Genomic DNA, 18,419 nt, shown 5'->3' with positions numbered 1-18,419 from the left:
AGGATGTGGCTTGGGGGTTAAGTGCCCATGAATTTGACCCTAGTACCAAAAAAAAAAAAAAAAAGAAAGAAAGAAAAGAAAGAAAAAAGAAAGGTTGCCTATCTGGAGCTCCTGGGAACCCCAGCACACAGAGGCCTCTGAATACAGAGAACAAATGGAGACACTGAGGGGAGAGAGGGAGGGAGGAACCAAATACTGATGACAGTGTTTGAACCCCTAGGTCCAATCAGGCCTGAAATATGTACTTTTACCTCTGGGCTCTTCAGTTAAACAAGCCAATAAATCCTCTTTATGAATTAGTTCCCCATAATTCTCAGTCAAAAGGGTACTGACAGGCTGGGGATATAGTTCAGTTGGTAGAGTGCTTGCCTCGCATGCAGAGGACCCAGGGTTCAATCCTCAGCACCAATAAAAAAAAAAAGTTACTGACTAATAAAGTGCTAATGGGGAACATGGGATGAAGGAGCAATTGGAGCAGACTGCAGGGGGACATGACCTCTGGGCCCACCCTGAAGGTTATGGGGCACCTACAGATATCTAGAATCCCAGGTGGTGTGAATGCCAAGGACACCATGAGACTCCAGAATTTCTCTAGAGTGGTACTCACCTGCCCACAGCTGATAAGAAGATGCCAATGGACTTCAGAAGCTTTTCTAAACATGAGCCAGTCATATAGCTGGACAACAAGTCAAAGAGTGCATTTCAGGGTGGTTTTTCCTAGATCCTGTGCCTCATCCTGGGTAGAGAGGTCCAGGAAAACTAAGCAGCTGGAGTGCACCCTTTAGCCTGAGAGGAACCACTAGCTGAAAGGGAAGGGGCAACACACAGAGGATGGGTGCTGTGTTGTTCCTTGTTCTCCAGGAAGTTCCTCCATTGTAGTTTAGCCACCTTGGCTCTGACAGGCTCCCTAGGGAGCAAGGATGCTTGTATAAATCAAAGGTACATAGAGAAAAAGCTGAGGGTCAGTTTCTCAAATCTCTTTAAGCCATGATCCTTGCACTGTTGTATCTCAGTATAGTTCACTATTTGGGCCCTATTCCTAGACTTCTCTAAAAACAATCAGCTTCATCATTAATTCTCAATTGTATACTTGCTTAAAGTTTTACACTGGAGGTCACTATCCTTATGAAGAATTGCATAGCTTCCTAATAAGAATAACAGGAAATGGAAGAAAAATTAAACTCTGATTTAAAACTACCTCAGTATTTAATGTTATTTTTTAATGTGAGTCTTTGCAAAAAGCCTCATTGTAATAAAGCACCCAGAGCACGCATCAGCTCGGATACTAGGTATGAAATCAAGCCACAACAGAAAGGGAACCAGTCAACAATTACTAGGCTCATAACACATCACAGGCTCTTAGAACACTTAAGAAATTAGCTGAAATTATTGCAGCTCATGGAGGATGACTGAGAGCTTCCAAGACTGATAAAGGCTAATGTAATGGGTTGGAGGTAATGGTGCTTTGTTGGGGGGAGGGTGGGGGCATGAGGCAAATTATCTCTGCTGCACCCTGGTTCCCAGGATGCCAATAGAAGTAGAGACAGATTGGCTCATTAGGAAAGGCTCTTTACTGCAAAAACAGTGTTTGCTCTGGAGCCAGGCTCTCCTGCCTGTTGCCGCCATAGCTGGGGGCCAGGATATCGGCCACATGGCAGTCTCTTTATTCCTACATTATCCCCTCCCTGTTCCCCCATTCTCTACCCTGTTACTAACTCTCCTCCTTTTTTTCAGTAACCAACAAAGCTGACCAACTTTTGTCACCATCTTTTCTCTTTGTCCCAGGCTAGTCTTATTTTCATAGTTACTTGCTATACATATTTCTGGTCTATTATTTCCATGATTTAGTTCTAGAAGGTTGCCACATTATCAGCAATAGCTGATAACTAGTACATTATCAGCAGTAGCTGATAACTAGTACCAAGTACTGTGCTGACTGCTTTGCTTGCATTGTCTCATACAATCCTCACTACAGCCCTCCAGTGGGCACTATCAGTATTTCCACTTAGTCCATAAGTAACATGAAGTAATCAAAGGGAACTGATGGAACTGGGATTTGAACCTCAGAAGGCTGATTGAGAGCCTGAGCTCTTCCTGCCCTGCCTTTGTGCCTGTAGACACAGGGAGTGGGGTAGGGCTGCTGGTGTGGGTGATCTCCCTGTATGGTGTTGCAGGTAGAGCTCTGGGTCTGTACCATCCACCAAGTGGGAGATCCTTTGGGCCAGACAGACCCCGTTCTAAGCCTAGTCTCTAAGCCTAGTCTCTGCCATTTACTAGTAAATTACTCAATCTTTTCAAGGTCATTTTTTTCTTATCTATAATAACTGTCACCTACTAGGATGATGTTATGTTCAAATGAGATAATATTTGTATTCAGTGTCTAGAAAATGAAAAAAGACTCAATAAATGGTAACTAATAATTTTGCCATTATTATAATTTTTGGCAGTACCATGGATTGAACTCAGTGGTTCTTTACCACTGAGATACACCACTGGTCCTTTTTATTTATTTATTTATCTCCTTAAGTTGCTGAGAGTCTAACTAAGTTGCTGAACTGGGCTTGAATTTTGGATTCTCTTGCCTCAGCCTCCTGAGTTGTTAAGATTATAGGCATGTGCCATTGTGCCCAGCTTAATTTTGTTATTATAATATATAAATCTGTAGTTGTAGCTGATCTATTCTGGAAGTTTGAGATTATCAAAAAAGGTTTAGGCTTATGTGGTAGTCAGTTTTACAAAAAGATAATGATTCTATATGCATTTGTTTTTCTCCAAAATGTACTATAACTGCAGGGTTGGGGAGGAGACATGGGATCTCTAATTTTCAAAATGCTTTAATCATTTCAGCTGGTCTATTCTTTCTGTTATATTACAGGATCACAAATGTTAGGAAATTATGAGTTGGGCATAGTGACTTATGTATGTAATCCCAGAAGCCTGGGATGTTGAGGCAGGAGGATTATAAGTTCAAAGCCAGCTTCAGCAACTTAGGAGGCCTTAAGCAACTTAGTGAGACCCTGTCTAAAAATAATAAATAAATAAAGGGATGGGATGTGGCTCAGTAGTTAAACACCTCCAGGTTCAATCCCCAGTACCCCCTCCCAAAAAAGTTAGGAAATTATAAATAATTCTAGGTATAGAAACTGAATTTACAACTGTACATTTAAATGATGGTTCCTCCAGTCATTCCACAAGCATTAGCTGAATGTCCACTAAATGTTAGGCACTGTGACTGGCACCTGAGATGTGAAGAATGACAATGCCTAGCCCAAGTGCAATGACTGAGTAAGAAAGGAAGTGGGCTGAACCCAGAATCCTTGGAAATACTAACATATAAGGAGTGGGAGGAAATTCTGCAGCTGAGACAAAGAAACAGCAATAGAAGAAGGACAAGGAGAAGAGAGTTTAAAAGGGGGCAGTGGCCGATCAGGCTAGACTAGGTGAGGTGAGGGAGGCCCAGCGCTTACTTTGGATCTCAAATTTAAGGGGGCATCAAAGTTGGGTGCAGTGGCACACACCTATAATCCCAGAAACTCAGGCAGTTGAGGCTGGAGAACTGTAAGATTGAGGCCAACTTTGGCATCTTAGCAAGATTCTGTCTCAAAATAAAAAAAATAACAAGGGATGGGGATATAGTTGGGTGTTAAATCATCTCTGGGTTCAATCCCCAGTAACCCCCCACCAAGGAACCAAAAATAAACAAAAACCTCAGTAATAAAATGATATTTCAATGCAACATTTAAAATAGTCAAATTAATATAAAATTCATAATGAATCAAATATCAACGTTTTACATAAAAACAAGATCTGACCCTGCACCTGAGATCCTGCCTCACTCACCTCACCCTGTGGTCAAATGGAAAATGTTAAGTAATTGGCTGGGGATGTGGCTCAAGTGGTAACTTGCTTGCCTAGCATGCGTGAGGCACAGGTTCAATTCTCAGCACCACATAAAAATAAAATAAAGATATTGTGCCCACCTAAAACTAAAAAATACTAAAAAAAAAAAGAAAATATTAAGACAAGGAAGGAAAATTAGAAGTCTGGATTTGGCTGCACAGAGGTTGCTGATAACCATGGTGAGGTAAGTGTTATGACTTGTGGGTTGAGAAGCCAGATTATAGGTACTGACCTTTCTCAAGGCATGATATATAAACCATAGCATCAGAGTCACTCAGGGCACTTGTTAGAAATAAAGGTCAGGGGACTAGGGTTGTAGCTCAGCGGTAGAGTGCTTGCCTAGCATGTGCAAGGCCCTGGATTTGATCTTCAGCACCACATATAAATAAATAAAATTAAGATATTGTGTCCAACTACAACTAAAAAAATAAAAATTAAAAAAAGAAAGAAAGAAAGGTCAGGGTCCTATACGTAATATGTTAAGTCAGAACCCTGGAGTAGGGAGGTAGCCTAGTAAATTTGTATTTGTTATTATTTTTAATTTTTTGCTGCGCTGACTGTGGAACCCAGTCATGATATTAGATTAGCACTCTATCACTGAGCTATGTTCCCAGCCTTAATTTTTGTTTTAAACCTCTTTTATGCACACCAAAATGAGGACCTGAGAGTCAACTTAGAGACATATTCAGAGGTATTCCTTTTGGTCTGTGTTCTAGGCCTGAATCTGATTAATAATTAAAAAGTAAACAAACCAAACTAGGTGTATTTTCTCACTGAGTTATATCCCCAGTCCTTTTTACTTTTTTTAAAAAGTTTATTTTGGTGAAGCTGAGTGTCAAATTCAGGGCCTTATGCAATGCTAAGCAAGCATTCTACCACTGAGTTACATCCCTAGCCCTACTTTTATTTTGAGACAAGATCTTGTTAAGTTGGCCAAGTGGCCTTGAACTTGTGATCCTCCTGCCTTAGCATACCTGTAGCTGGGATTACAGGTGTGTGCTACCATGTTAGGCTGACTAATAATTTTATCAGTGACTTAAATGTAAGAAAAAGACAGCTGCATTGAATTAAGCCTTCAGTTCTGCCTAGCTGCAGGCTCTCTGATTCATTCATTCCTTTATTCAGCAGACATGTGCCAGCTGTCCTAGATAACAGATATGCAGAGATGGGTAGATGAAGAAGATAGATGTGACTCCTGTTCTCATAGAGCTTACAGTCCAGTGGGGGCAAAAGAGATATTTAGCAAGTAATAACAATCAAATGCTATGACCATCAGACCAGAGGGAGTGCTGTGAATACTTGTAAGGGGAACCTCCAGTTCTCAGGTAGTCTGGGGCTCAGCAAAGGGCTTTCTAAAAAGTGACGTTTAAATTGAGGTCTGAATAAGGGAGGAGGACTTAGTCAAATAAGGAGGGGGTGTTCAGAAGGCGAAAGGGTTCAGGCAAGGAAAAAAATATATAGTAAAAGGGTCTGAGGGCTGGGGTTGTGACTCAGCGGTAGAGTGCTCACCTAGCATTTATGAAGCCCTGGGTTCAATCCTCAACACCTCATATAAATAAATAAAATAAAGGTATTGTGTCCACCTACAACTAAAAAACAAATTTAAAAAAAGAAGGGGGTGTGGGTTGGGTGTAGTGGTATACACCTGTAAACCCGTTACTTGAGAGACTGAGGCAGGAGGATTACGAGTTTGAGGGCCAGCCTGGGCAATTTAGTGAGGCCCTATCTCAAAATAAAAAATAAAAAGGACTTGGGTTATATTTCAGTAGTATAGTCTGCTGGGTTCAATCCCTGGTCCTTCCAAACCAAACCAAACAAAACAAACAAAATGGTCTGAGATGAATCCACAGGCAGACAGAAGAAAAATATTCTCAGATCCTCCCATAATGCAAACAGTCACCTCAGTGATGTCCAAATCTGCTTGCAGTCCTGATATGCCTCCAGGGCTCCTGAACACAAGAACCTCAAACTCAGCATGACCCAAACCAAACTAAACTACACCCAAAATTGCTCCTCTTTGATATTCTCTTCCTATAAACCTAGTTTCCCAAGTGAGAAATATGAGAGTCATCCTGAGGCATGAGTGGAGGTGGTAGCTGGACATATAAATATGGAGCCCAGATTCCAGAGGGAAATTATCATGAAAATGGAGGAGACCACTCAGGGAGAATTTGACAGTGTGAGCAGAGAAGAGGGATGTAGACAGAGTCTCAAGGAACAACAACATTTAAGAGAAGGTGTTCCCTTAAAGAAGAAAGAAGGGAAGAACGAAACCAAGAGAAGAGTGTTTTTGAGAAGTGGGAAAGATTGGTTGAAAAATGCCACGCAGAGGTCATGTATAAGGAATGAGAATGTATAGTAACTGGGCTCTGTAATTAGAAAACCATTGGTAACCTTGACAAGACCTGAGTCAGTGAGGTCAGGGGAATAGAGTCAGACTGTAGTAGGCACAGGAGTAACCAGGAGAGGATGTGGAGACAGGGAGAGTGAACAGCCTTTTCAACAAGCTTCACCAGGAGGGGCAGGATCTGGGTGCAACTTATGTTTGAGGCAGGGGTTGAATTTTATTTTTAAGGCAAAAGAGATTCCAGCATATAAAATACTGATGAAAAAAGCTGATAATGAGGCAAAGGGGTAAACTACAGGAAAGAAAAAATTAAAGTCCCTAAGGAGCTGGGAAGGGAATGTTGAACAAATGCAAATTAGCCCTAGACAGAAGGAATATCTACTTCAACTCTGATGGGAGAAAAAAGGGATAGAGGTGAGAATGGAGACACACTTACAGGTTGGGAAGATAGGAAGTTAATGGAGTTCTTGACTTTGGGGATATTTTTATCACCAAATGTCCTGTTCTAAAATATTAGAGAAAATCAAGAGACAAGCTCCCTTAATAATCCTCTCTCTCTCTTTCCTCTTTTGAAATTTCCTATTGTTTCCCCAGTTCAGCAAAGGATACGTGATTCTAAGGCAGGTGATCAAGCGTACAAGGAACAAGCTGGCTCCTTGGGAAAACTCCTGCTCCAATTCAGGGGAAGTCTTGCCTTGGTTGGTTTGAATGAAATTGTTGAGGATGTGATTCCTTGCAACTTTGCCAGCATTGTCCCACTCTTGTAAAAAGCTTAAGAGCCTGCTAATTGCTGCCTGTTCTTTAATAGAAGTCATGATCAATCAGTCGTTCTGAGGTTGGCTACAAAGGGAAGGAAAACAGACAGGTTACCAGAATGTTGAGAACCATGCAAATCTATAACCTTGTGGGTTTTGCTTTTCCTTTGCCTGCTGAGTCTGAGAGTAACAACATGGGTATTGTTACATGCAAAATCCACTCTAGAACTGGTCATCTGCCCCTTGAACAGGAAAGCTCTAGCTGGGTTGTGATGGGATTAAGAATATCAAGGTAGTAAACATCAGTTCTTTAAGAGCTAAAGGCTTCCTGCCAGGCACATAATCCCAGCAACTCAGGAGGCTGAGGCAGGATAATTGCAAGCTTGAACCTTAGCAATTTAAACAACTTATCCAGACCCTGTCTCAAAATAAAAACTAAAAAGGGCTGGGAATGTAGCTCAATGGCAAAGTGACCCTGGGTTCAATCCCCAGTACCAAAGTTAAAGACTTCCCTGCTGCTGATGCCCATAACCAAAAGAGCACAGGATGCCACATAAATGAAAGCACTTGCTAAAAACTTGGGCCTCTCTCCTGGCTGACTTCACACAGGGTCAGAGATGTGGGGTATTTAGAGATGCAGCTCCCCCTCTTATGCCAAGTGGCTAAGGTAAAGTGTTCTTTAACCTTGTACCTAGGACTTTTATATTAACTCTTCAAAACAACTTTTAAAAAAGTTAGTGGGAAGAAAAAGTTCCTATCCCATAGTTGGATTAATGAGCTGTGGTTTGTAGGAGTCTGTGTCCTTGGGAGAGTGTTTTCAGTGGGGGAGGGAGGGTTTAAAATAAACCCGTTTTCCAAAAATAGTTGTGATTGAAAGTGTTATTATCCATAACAAATGTTAGTGCTGATGGGAGAGAGGCATGTGCGATTCTTTTGTCTAACAGACAAGTGAAAGTCATATTTCACATTATCATGGGGTTTTCTGTGATTTACAGAATATTTGTGAAACATTACGTGCAGAGGCCATGATTGATATGGAGAGAACAGCTTGTGTGTAGGGGAGATGTGTATTTCACAAAGACTGTTCAACATGAAATTTACAGTCCCATAAAGTGCTTCTACATCTTCGCCAGAGATCTAGTTAAAAGGACTTTACAGTCTGAAACATCCTAAAATTGATTCTAAATTAACGTTTCCTCACATGTATTTGAGATATTGATGGAGCCCAGCTATCAGAATTTTATTAGCAAGCAATAACCTGAGGCATGCTGAGACAGACATACATACATACCAACCTCCACTACCCCCAGAGGACACTGGATGTGTGTTCACGTTGGGAGGGTTGTCTATGTAGCCTAGGCGAGGAAGACCACCAGATAGACAACTGTGGATTAGTCTAAACACAAAAATGACCAAAACCTCTCAGATGATGTCATCATCATTGTGAATGCCAATACAGTCTCAAGCCTGAGAATAACTTTCAGAGGCTGTCACCACCTTCAACAGCCACAATGGCTTCAAGAAAATGGGTATGAGTGGCTCTTCTAGACCCCAGGCAGGAAGGTTAAACACCAGCATTAGCTTTCTCAGGATGACTCTCTTTGCAATCAAAGCTCCACGTGCTAACCGAGATGCATCCAGAAATTCCAGGACACAGGGCAGGACACTCTAGGCAGGATGTTACACATTATGGCCCTTCAAGGATTGTCTGGATCTCAGTCTTCCTCCATTATGTGTGTGTGCGAGCGTGTGTATGATGTATATATTATATGTGTGTGTGTATATGAATATAAATATATACGTATAATACACATATAATATATACAATAATATACATGCACTATATATGTGTGTGTGTGTATTATATATATATATATATATATTTTTTTTTTTGTGTGTGTGTGTGTGTGTGTACTGAGGATTGAACCCAGGGATGTTCTATTACTGAGCTCTGTTCCCAGACCTTTTCATTTTTCAAAAATTTTGAGTCAGATATGGTGGCACACACCCTTAATCCCAGCAGGCTTGGGAGGCTGAGGCAGGAAGATCACAGTTCAAAGTCAGCCTCAGCAATTTAGTGAGATCTTGTCTTAAAATAAAAAATAAAAATAAAAAAGGCTGTGGATGTGGCTCAGGGGTTAAGTGCCCCTACATACAATTCCTAGTACAAAAAAAAAATTGAGACAGACTAAATTGCTGAGGTGGCCTTGAATTTTTAATCCTCTTGCACCAACCTCCCAGGTAGCTGGGATTACAGGTGTGTGCCACCATACCTGGCTGGAGACAAGGTTTTTAAAGAGATGATGAAGGTAAAATATACTAGTGTCCTTAAGAAGAGATTAGAATACAGATACACACTGAGAAAAGACTATGTGAAGACAAGGTAAAAGATGGCCATCTAGCTGGGCACAATGGCGCATACCTGTAATCTCAGTGGTTTAGGAGGCTGAGGCAGGAGGATCTCGTGTTCAAAGCCAGCCTCAGCAAAATCAAGGCACTTAGCAACTCAGTGAGACTCTGTATCTAAATAAAATACAAAATAGAGCTGGGGATATGGCTCACTGGTCAAGTGCCCCTGAGTTTAATCCTCAATATCCCCCCACAACAAAAAAGAGGGCCATCTACCAGCCAATAAAGCTTCAGATGTAATCAGCCTGGCAATGCCTGAGGTCAGCCTTTCAGCCTCCAGAACTAGGAGAAAAAAAGTTTCTGCTGTAGAAGTCAACCAGTCTGTAGTACATTGTTATGGCAGCTTTAGTAAATGAATATGCTGTACTTGATTTAGATAATACATATTTACTTATCTTCTGGCAGTTGAGGAATTCATTTTTTTTTGTATCACTCTAACCCCCATCTTCACTCCCCCATCCTCACAATATAGTTTCTAACAATTTACAGTTAAATCAATGGTGTTTACATTATTGACCAAGTAAATAAACTCTTCACTCAATTAGTAAACTATATTGCATTCTCTTCTTACAACTTGGTTTTACTTGGAGTTAATCATTGTTGTGGTTGGTTTTTAATCATTTAGTTCTAAGAACCTAGAGCTTTTTTTTCTAAATGTTTAAAACATTAGCAGTAATTATTCCAAATGTTCAATCTGTTACTGACCAGTTCCATCTTTTCCCTAGAGACCTCTGACCTCAGACCTGTCTTTCTCCTTTAGTGTACCAGGCTGCTCAATAAGCCTAGTACACAAATGCCTAAACTTTCCTTTCGCAATTCTTCTCTGTTACATCCCACATCTTCCTCCTTGGTTTAACTCCCTTGTTTTGTTGAAGCACTGTTTCTAGTAGCTTCAGGGTTGTGTGTGTGTTTGTATGTGTGTGTGTATCCCAGAAGGTCTAAAAATATCTTTTTTTTTACTTCAAGCTGGACTGGCTAATGTATAACTCTATGTGAGAAATAAAATTGCCTTAGATTGAGTCTGCTAGCTGCTTTTGATGATGAAAAGTCTGATGTCATTCTGATTCCTGAACCTTTATGGCCTTTCACTCCAAATGATTTTAAAACCTTTTTTGAAATTGTGTGATGGTATACCTTGGGGAAGGTCTTTTTTCATTTACTACACTAGGCACTTGCTGGGCTATCTATCTATTTATTTAGGTTTTGGTACCAGGTATTGAACCCAGGGATACTTTAATGAGGATCTCACCAATGACTTTGACATATATCTTCCTGTTATCCCAAGATTTGCTAGTATAGTCAATTGTGAGGTAGCATGGTCTCTGGCATATAATGCATCCTCAGTAAACATTAACAAACTGACATATGACATACTGGGCTCATAATGAGCACTTTAATTTCCTTGACTCTACACATTAATTAAACAGATGTTCTGGGTGCCAACTCTGAGCCAGGCATTGAAATTGGTACTGGTTAACGTACAAGCATAGTTCTTACCTTAAACGTGCTTACAGACTGGCAGGCAGAGAGGCAAGCAACCAGAGGATTATAATGAAAAGGGAAAAGCCCTCTGAGGAGATATATCTCAGGTTCTGCTGAAACACAGAGGAGAGGTATGAATCCAGATTCGAGTTCCAACCCAGCATTCATACTCAGGAGCTAAATCCTAAATTCTGGCAGGGCATGGTGGCCCATGCTCATAATCCCAGTGGCTCAGGAGGCTGAAGCAGGAGGATTGCAAATTCAAAGTCAAATTCAAAGCCAGCCTTAGCAACTTAGTGAGGCCTTAAGCAACTCAGTAAGATCCTGTCTCTAAATAAAATACAAAATAAATTTTTAAAAAAAGGGTAGGGATATGGCTCAGTGGTTAAGTGCCCCTGGGTTCAATCCCTGGCTCAAAAAACAACACAAAACAAAAAATTCTAAATTCTGTGACTAGACAGAAACAATCCCCCTGCCATGTCTATAGTTTTAAGCTCTTCACCCTTCCCACCTGCTCCTCTATCTGTTCTCAGAAGATCTATTTTTGGGTGGGGCATGATAGTGCACACAAGTAATCCCAGTAGCTCATGAGGCTGAGGCAGGAGGATCACAAGTTCAAGGCTAGATTCAGCAATTTAGCAAGAGACCCTCAGCAATGTAGCAAGATCCTGGGGATGTAGCTCAGTGGTAAAGTGCCCCTTGGTTCAATAACCAGTACCAAAAAAAAAAACCAACTACTCTTTGGCTTAGTAAAAGAAAAGTTATAGGCCATTAGGCAAGAATGTCCTCATTTTCCTCTTCCTGCTTCCTATATTATCACCATCCATATCTATTCTTCTCCTACCCTCCACACCTCAGGGACCTTTCTCCTCTCTTTTATCCTCAATCAATCCCTTTATTTAGGCATATTTTTCTTGTTAGCCTACTCAATGTTTGCTTATCTTTAAACAAAAATAAGCAAAAATCAATACAAAAACCTCAATCCTACATCTCAGATTATTTTTACTTTACAGCAAAGCTTCTGAAAAACATTCTACATACTGTTTTCCCATTGACCTACAGGGCTGGAGGGTGTAACTCAATGGTATAGAACTTTGCCTAGTATGCTTGAGGCTTGGGTTTCCATTCCAGCACCAAAAAACAAAACAACCTTGCCCTCAAAGGATACAAAATTTGAAGAAAAGGTGGCATAGAACCTTGTGATTTCAGCTGGTCTTGGTGGTGCATGCCTGTAATTCCAGCAGCTCAGGAAGCTGAGGCAGGAGAATCTCCAGTTTGAGACCAGCCTTAGCAGTTTAGTGAGGCCCTAAACAAAGTAGTGAGACTCTGTCTCAAGATAAAAAATAGGGCTGGGGTTGTGGCTCAGTGGTAGAGTACTTGCCTAGCATGTGTGAGGCACTGGGTTCAATTCTCAGAACAATATATAAATAAAATAAAGGTTTATCAACAATTAAAAAAAATTTAAAAAACAAAAAATAAAAAAGGCTGGAATATGACTCAGCACCCCTGGGGTTAATCCCCAGCACCAAAACAAGAAAAAAAAAGTGATTTCAATTCCAATAGTGTGATAAGGGCTGAGTACAGGACACTCCAGGAAGGAGAGAGGGGGATACCTAACCTGGCCTTGGCTTGGATGCTGACTCTTATGGAAGGTTTTTCAGAGAAGATGCCTTCTAGGCAGTCTGTAGCCAGGAGAGAGGCCAAGAAATGTGTTCTAGGTGGAAGGCATAAAAGATGCAATGGCTCAGAGGTGAGAGAGTACAGCTATAAAGAATTCCAAGTGGAAGACAGTAAAATACAATGGTTAGGGCCATGGACTCTGGAATTGATCTTCCACTTCCCTGCTGTATGATCTTAGGCAAGTTCCTTAACCTCTCAAGGTTCCCTTACCTGTGAAAAGGAGATAATAAAATCCCATAAGGCTCAATGAACTACCTAACAGAAAACCCTCAATAGTGCTTACTCTGTGTTTATTGGGGAGATTGTTCTGAGAGGCTGGAGCACAGTATGAGAATGAGGTGGTGAGAGATGAGGCAGGAAGAACAGGTGGAGCCAGAGAATGAAGTGCTTCATATTCTCTGCTGCAGAGTTCCCACTCTCTCCTGAGAGCAAGGTGAGGGCATTGAAGGGTTTTAAATAGTGACAAGAAACAATTTTGTTTTAGAAATCCCTCTATTGCAGCATAGAAAGAGGACTGGAAGAGGGCAAGATGAGGTGGGACACCAATTAGAAAGCCAACTGAAATCCTAATAAAAGATGCTGAAGTTACCAGGGGTAGAGAGAAATAGAAAAGCCACATAGGTAGATGCAACAGGATATGGTACCTGATCTTCTGTGGTAGATGAAAGAAGAGGAGGAATCAGGCAGTATACATGGATAACCTTGTTTCCTACTTGGGTCTCTCAAGGAGGACCCCGTCTTGTACCCTCTGTTTTTTATTTTTCAGTGCTGGGGATTGCACCTAGGGCCTCCTTCCACAAGCTAGTTCAAGCACTTTACCACTGAGTTACATCTCTAGCCCATCTTTTCTTTCTTTGCCTTTTTTTTGGAGACAGGGTCTCACTATGTTTCCCAGGCTGGTTTTGAATTCCTTGATTTAAGCCATCCTCCAGCCACATCCTCCCAAGTAACTTGGACTATAGGCATGCACCTCTGTACCTCTTAATATTGAGGATTGAACCTAGAGCCTCATGCATGCGATCATTGAGGCTACATCTCCAAACCTTCCCTTCCATTCTTAATATTACCATATTGGCACTGGATTCTACCCTTCCATCTTCAGTCTTTCCATCTCCTCTAATTTTTTCACTTTTTTTTTTGGTGGGGGGCGGGAGAGGGTTGTGCAGGGTTTGAACCCAGGGATGCTTAACCACTGAGCTATATCCCCAACCCTTTTTGAGACAAAAGTCTCGTTAAGGCTCCTGCCTTAGCCTCCAGAGCTGCTGGGATCACAGGCATGTACCACCATTCTCTCAAATCCATGCTTAATCCCCACTAACCCAAATATATTTGGAAACAAAGTCTTTTCTTGACTATTCACTCCCCAAACTTCTACCCCTCCTCTCTTCTTCACCTCCAGATTTCTCCAACAGCTCTCTGTGGTCTACACAATAAAGTCTATACTAAATATGACATTCAAGGCCCCTCAAAATTTGGTGGCAACCTACCTTCATCTCCAGTCACTTCTGCATTAGAACTGACCTCAACTGCTCACCATTCCCAGCTGTCTGCATCTCAAGGCTGCTCTGCCATGAGGAATGGCCAGCTCTTCCTTGCCCTTTGGCAAATTCCCTGAGAAAGCTAGGCTCTCAGTTCCGTGGTCCCATCTATATAACCTCTTCCTTTAATATGCTCTACAGTTTAACCTTCCTTCCCACTAGAGTGTGAGTTCCTCAAGGGCAGGGGTTGATCTTCCCTATCTCTGTGTCCCCAGGCCTGGCATAAAAGAGATGTTTAATAAATGCCCACAGAGTGAATGAGTAAAGAAACCAGCCAGCTCCTGTTTACATGGTTATATCCGAATGTCTATGATATGTAGTTCCATAAAACTACCAACTTCCCAAAGCTGCCATGTGCAGAGTGGTGGAATCTTCATCCAAGAAGGCCAGAGCAAAGTCTATGAGGCATTTTACAGCTTTAACAGGAAATAGCAATGTCAGCAGTGGTGTCATCTTTGGACACTGAGGACAGGGATTCAGTGCCATGAACGGTCAGTTAAATTGTAATTGGAGTGAACTGTTCTTCTGCAAACCATAATGTTCTTTAGCTGCAGCCAAATGGCATTCAAGAAGGGGAGAAAATTTTTTGAAATGTCAAGGAAATTATTTCCAATTTGGTGCTCATGACCAGAGACTCTAATGATCAGTGGAAATGAGAAGCAAACAAATTAGCACTAATGGAAAATGGCTTTTGGAAAAGAGGGTTTAATTTATAGTCAACTGATCATGGCATGCAGCATGCAGTAAAAGTCAGCTTCACCAGCTTGATCATAAGAACTGGAGCACACATGGAATGCCAGAGAAAAATGTACGGATGCCATCGTGCTTATTGGAATCTCTCTGTAAGTGGCAGCCAATTAAAATAGTCATTATTTTACCTTGGAGAGAAAATGGTGTGAAAAATCAAAGCACATGAAATTAAAATTCAGATTAGAAACCTTGGTCCAAATTGGTTGTTTGTGGCCTTTGACCTTGGCAAGGTCTTCTGCAAGGACGACCAGCCTACATTGTCTTTAGCCCAGAGTGGACTCCCTGTTTTTAATTTCCTCTCCATCTTCAGAGGTGATTAATAAATCTGGACCCATCCATAAATCATTTCTATAGCAGCCAAATGGTTCTTCTTTATGAAGGGAAACTAAAATCACAAAATCTCTAAAAACCCCAGCTCTCATGCTAAGCCAAAGGTCCTTAGCAACAAGTGAGGGGAGGTATTAAAAATCAAGAAATCAAGCTGGGCACAGTGATGCATGCTTGTAATCCCAGCTATTCGGGAAGTTGAGACAGGAGGATCACATGTTCAAGGCCAGCTTCAGTAACTTAGGGAGGCCCTTAAGCAACTTAGCAAGATCTTGTCTCAAAATAAAAAGTTAGAACAGTGATGTAGCTTGGTGGTAAAATGCCCCTGGGTTCAACCCCCAGTACAACAAAACAAAAAACAAAACAAAACCAAGAGGTCAATGGGTCTTGTTTTTAAATAAAATTTCCCAAAGGACGCCCCCAGCCCAAATTAAAAAAAAAAAAAAAGAAGCACATTTAGGGCTGGGGATGTGGCTCAAGCGGTAGCGCGCTCGCTGGCATGCGTGTGGCCCGGGTTCGATCCTCAGCACCACATACAAACAAAGATGTTGTGTCCGCCAATAACTAAAAAATAAATAAAAATATTAAATTTTTTTTAAAAAAAAGCACATTTGTAAATACAAGAAGCCTCCAAAGCATGGGTTGTCAGTCTGAATCCTGTCCCCAGATGGCCTCAAAGACAAGAAGGCAGACTCATCTCCTGTTCCTGAAGGTTTCACATGCAGAATGAGGTAGAGGCCTTCTCCTCCAGTTCCATTTCTGATTCCTCATTCTCAATTTTCATTCATGGACAGACAGATGCAATCACCACCTCCAGTCCAGCCCCTGATATAGCCCTTCTGTAAATACAGGACCCTCGGCCCAAGTCAGGGCTGCTTTTCTTTCTCAACAGCCCACATTCTCCCTTGCATGTTTATCTACTTCCTAAATAAACCTGTTTATGTCTTTGGGGAAAAAAGTGACTTAAAGATGGAGATCTGCTTTGAGAAATCCATCATTAGACATTTATGTCACTGTGTGGACATCATAGAGCATACTTATGTAAACCTAGCAGGTCTAGTTTCTTGCATGCCGGGGTTATATGATGCAGCCTACTACTCCTAGGCTACAAGCCTACACAGCATGCTACTGTATTGAATACTGTAGGCAACTGCAACTCAATGGCAAGTATCATACTTAAATACAGAATAGGCATAGTAAAAAATAATGGCACAGGGGCATAGCTCAGTGGTAGAGGGCTTACCTTGGCATGCATGTGGCCCTGGGTTTGATCCCTAATGCTATTTTTAAAAAGGTATGAGATTTTAAAAATGATATACCTATATAGGGCACTTATCATGAGTGGAACTTGCAGGACTGGAATTTGCTTTGTGTGAGTCAGGGAGTGAGTGGTGACGGAACATGAAGGCTTAGGACATTATAGTACTATAAAACTAGGCCACACTAAACACATTTTTCTTTCTTTAGTAATAAATTAACCTTAGTGCTAGGGTTTGGATAAGTGACCCTCAAAGATCCATGTATTAAAGACTTAGTCTACGTACTCTACTCCTGGCAGCCTGTGCTGCTATTAGGAGATAGGACTTAATGAAGTTAGGTCTTTGAGGGAGTGATCTTGAAAGGGATATTGGGACACTGGTTCCTTCCTCTCTCTCCTCTCTCTCTGTTTCCCAGCTTACAATGAGGTGAGCAGCTTTCTATACCACTTGCCCCCCCCACCATGTTCTGCTTTGCCACAGGCCCTAAAGCAATGGGCCTACCAACCATGGACTCAACCTATGGAATAATGAGCCAAAATAAACTTTTAAGTTCATTATCTCAAGTATTTAAAAAAAATTTTTTTAATTGTTGATGGACCTTTATTTTATTCATTTATTTATACGCAATGCTAAGAATTGAACCCAGTGCCTCACACATGTGAGGCAAGTGCTCTACCACTGAGCCACAAACCCAGCCACTATCTCAGGTATTTTGTGAAGGAAAGTAGGCTAACACACTTTGCTTACTCTTTCCTTTATAAACTTTTTAATTTTTAAAAACTTTTAACTCTTATAGTGACACTGAGCTTAAGACACAATATACAGCTGGACATTCTCTTTATAGCCTTATCCTATAAGCTTTTCCTACTTAAAAACTTTAAATTTTTTGCTTTTTAAAGTTTGTTGCTGTTTTTAAAAACTAAGACATGAACATACATATTAGCCTTGCCCACACAGGGGCAGGATCAATATCACTGTATCATTGTCTCTACCTCTACATCTTGTCCCACTGGAAGGTCTTCAGGGCAATAACATGCACAGAGCTGTCACCTCTTATGATAACAATGCTTTCCTCTGAAATCCCTCCTGAAGGACCTGTCTGAGGCTTTGCTTGAGCAGTCCATGGTGGTTTGCTTGGTTTGTTTTTCTTTTCTTTTCTTTTCCTTTCCCCTCCCTCCCTCCCTTCTTTTTTTTTTTTTTTTTTGGTACTGGGGATTGAACTCAAGGGCACTCAACCACTAAGCCACATTCCCAAGCCCCATTTTGTATTTTATTCAGAGACAGGGTCTTTTCACTGACTTGCTTAGCACCTTGCTTTTGCTGAGGCTGGTTTTGAACTCGTGATCCTCCTGCCTCAGCCTCCTGAGCTACTGTGATTACAGGCATGTGCCACTGTACCCAGTACTTGTTTTTTTTTTCTTTTTTAATTATAGATTTGCTTGTAAGCAGATGATGCACCATGAACATTTCCTCTTAATTAACGAAAACCTTATGTGTTGGGGTCCATGTTTTCAAATCTTTATTTTTTTGTGGTGCTGGGGACTGAACCCAGGACTTCACCCCTATTAAGCAAGTGCTCTGCTACTGAATAACATCCTCAGACCTTCTCTGTTCTTGTTAACCTAGCACACTATATCCAATCATACTCTCGCTGGCTGATAAGTCTCTATTTCACAGAGAAAATAGAACAGGAATTCCTTCACTGAGCCTACCAATGTACTCATCTCAACACACATGCTTCCCTTTTGACACACTGCAGGTGTCCTTCCAAATTTTATACTTTATTTTATTTTATATGTGGTGCTGAGAATCGAACACAGGAGAGCGCTCTACTGCTAAGCCACAACCCCAGCCCATCCTTCCACGTTTTATTTTTTTTTAAATATTTTAGTTGTTGATAGACATTTATTTATTTATATGTGGTGCTTAGAATCAAACCTAGTGCTTATACATGCCAGGCAAGTGCGCTACT

General features: G+C 41.2%; 1 protein-coding gene across 20 annotated transcripts in view; it reads right to left on the bottom strand.

Moving 5' to 3' along the window:
- Positions 1-18,419, bottom strand: part of Armh1 (armadillo like helical domain containing 1) — a 46,578-nt gene that overhangs the window by 24,691 nt on the left and 3,468 nt on the right. For 4 of the 20 annotated variants that reach the window (XM_078026146.1, XM_078026145.1, XM_078026136.1 and 1 more), the window contains 5 exons: positions 10,909-11,003; positions 9,628-9,693; positions 9,425-9,525; positions 6,857-7,087; positions 608-676 (listed from right to left, as the gene is read on the bottom strand). In XM_078026146.1, coding sequence (XP_077882272.1) covers positions 608-676; positions 6,857-7,062 — 275 coding nt within the window. In that variant the 5' untranslated portion in view covers positions 7,063-7,087; positions 9,425-9,525; positions 9,628-9,693; positions 10,909-11,003. Of the gene's footprint in view, positions 1-607; positions 677-6,856; positions 7,088-8,293; positions 8,399-9,424; positions 9,526-9,627; positions 9,694-10,908; positions 11,007-14,060; positions 14,417-18,419 lie in introns of those variants that run through there. The other 16 variants (XM_040288550.2, XM_040288546.2, XM_040288548.2 and 13 more) reach the window with 13 other exon arrangements.

Source organism: Ictidomys tridecemlineatus, chromosome 11 (assembly GCF_052094955.1).
Source record: "Ictidomys tridecemlineatus isolate mIctTri1 chromosome 11, mIctTri1.hap1, whole genome shotgun sequence".
Classification (NCBI taxonomy): Eukaryota; Metazoa; Chordata; class Mammalia; order Rodentia; family Sciuridae; genus Ictidomys; species Ictidomys tridecemlineatus.
The sequence above is the reverse complement of the archived record's forward strand: the minus strand, read 5'-3'. Positions and strand labels throughout refer to the sequence as shown.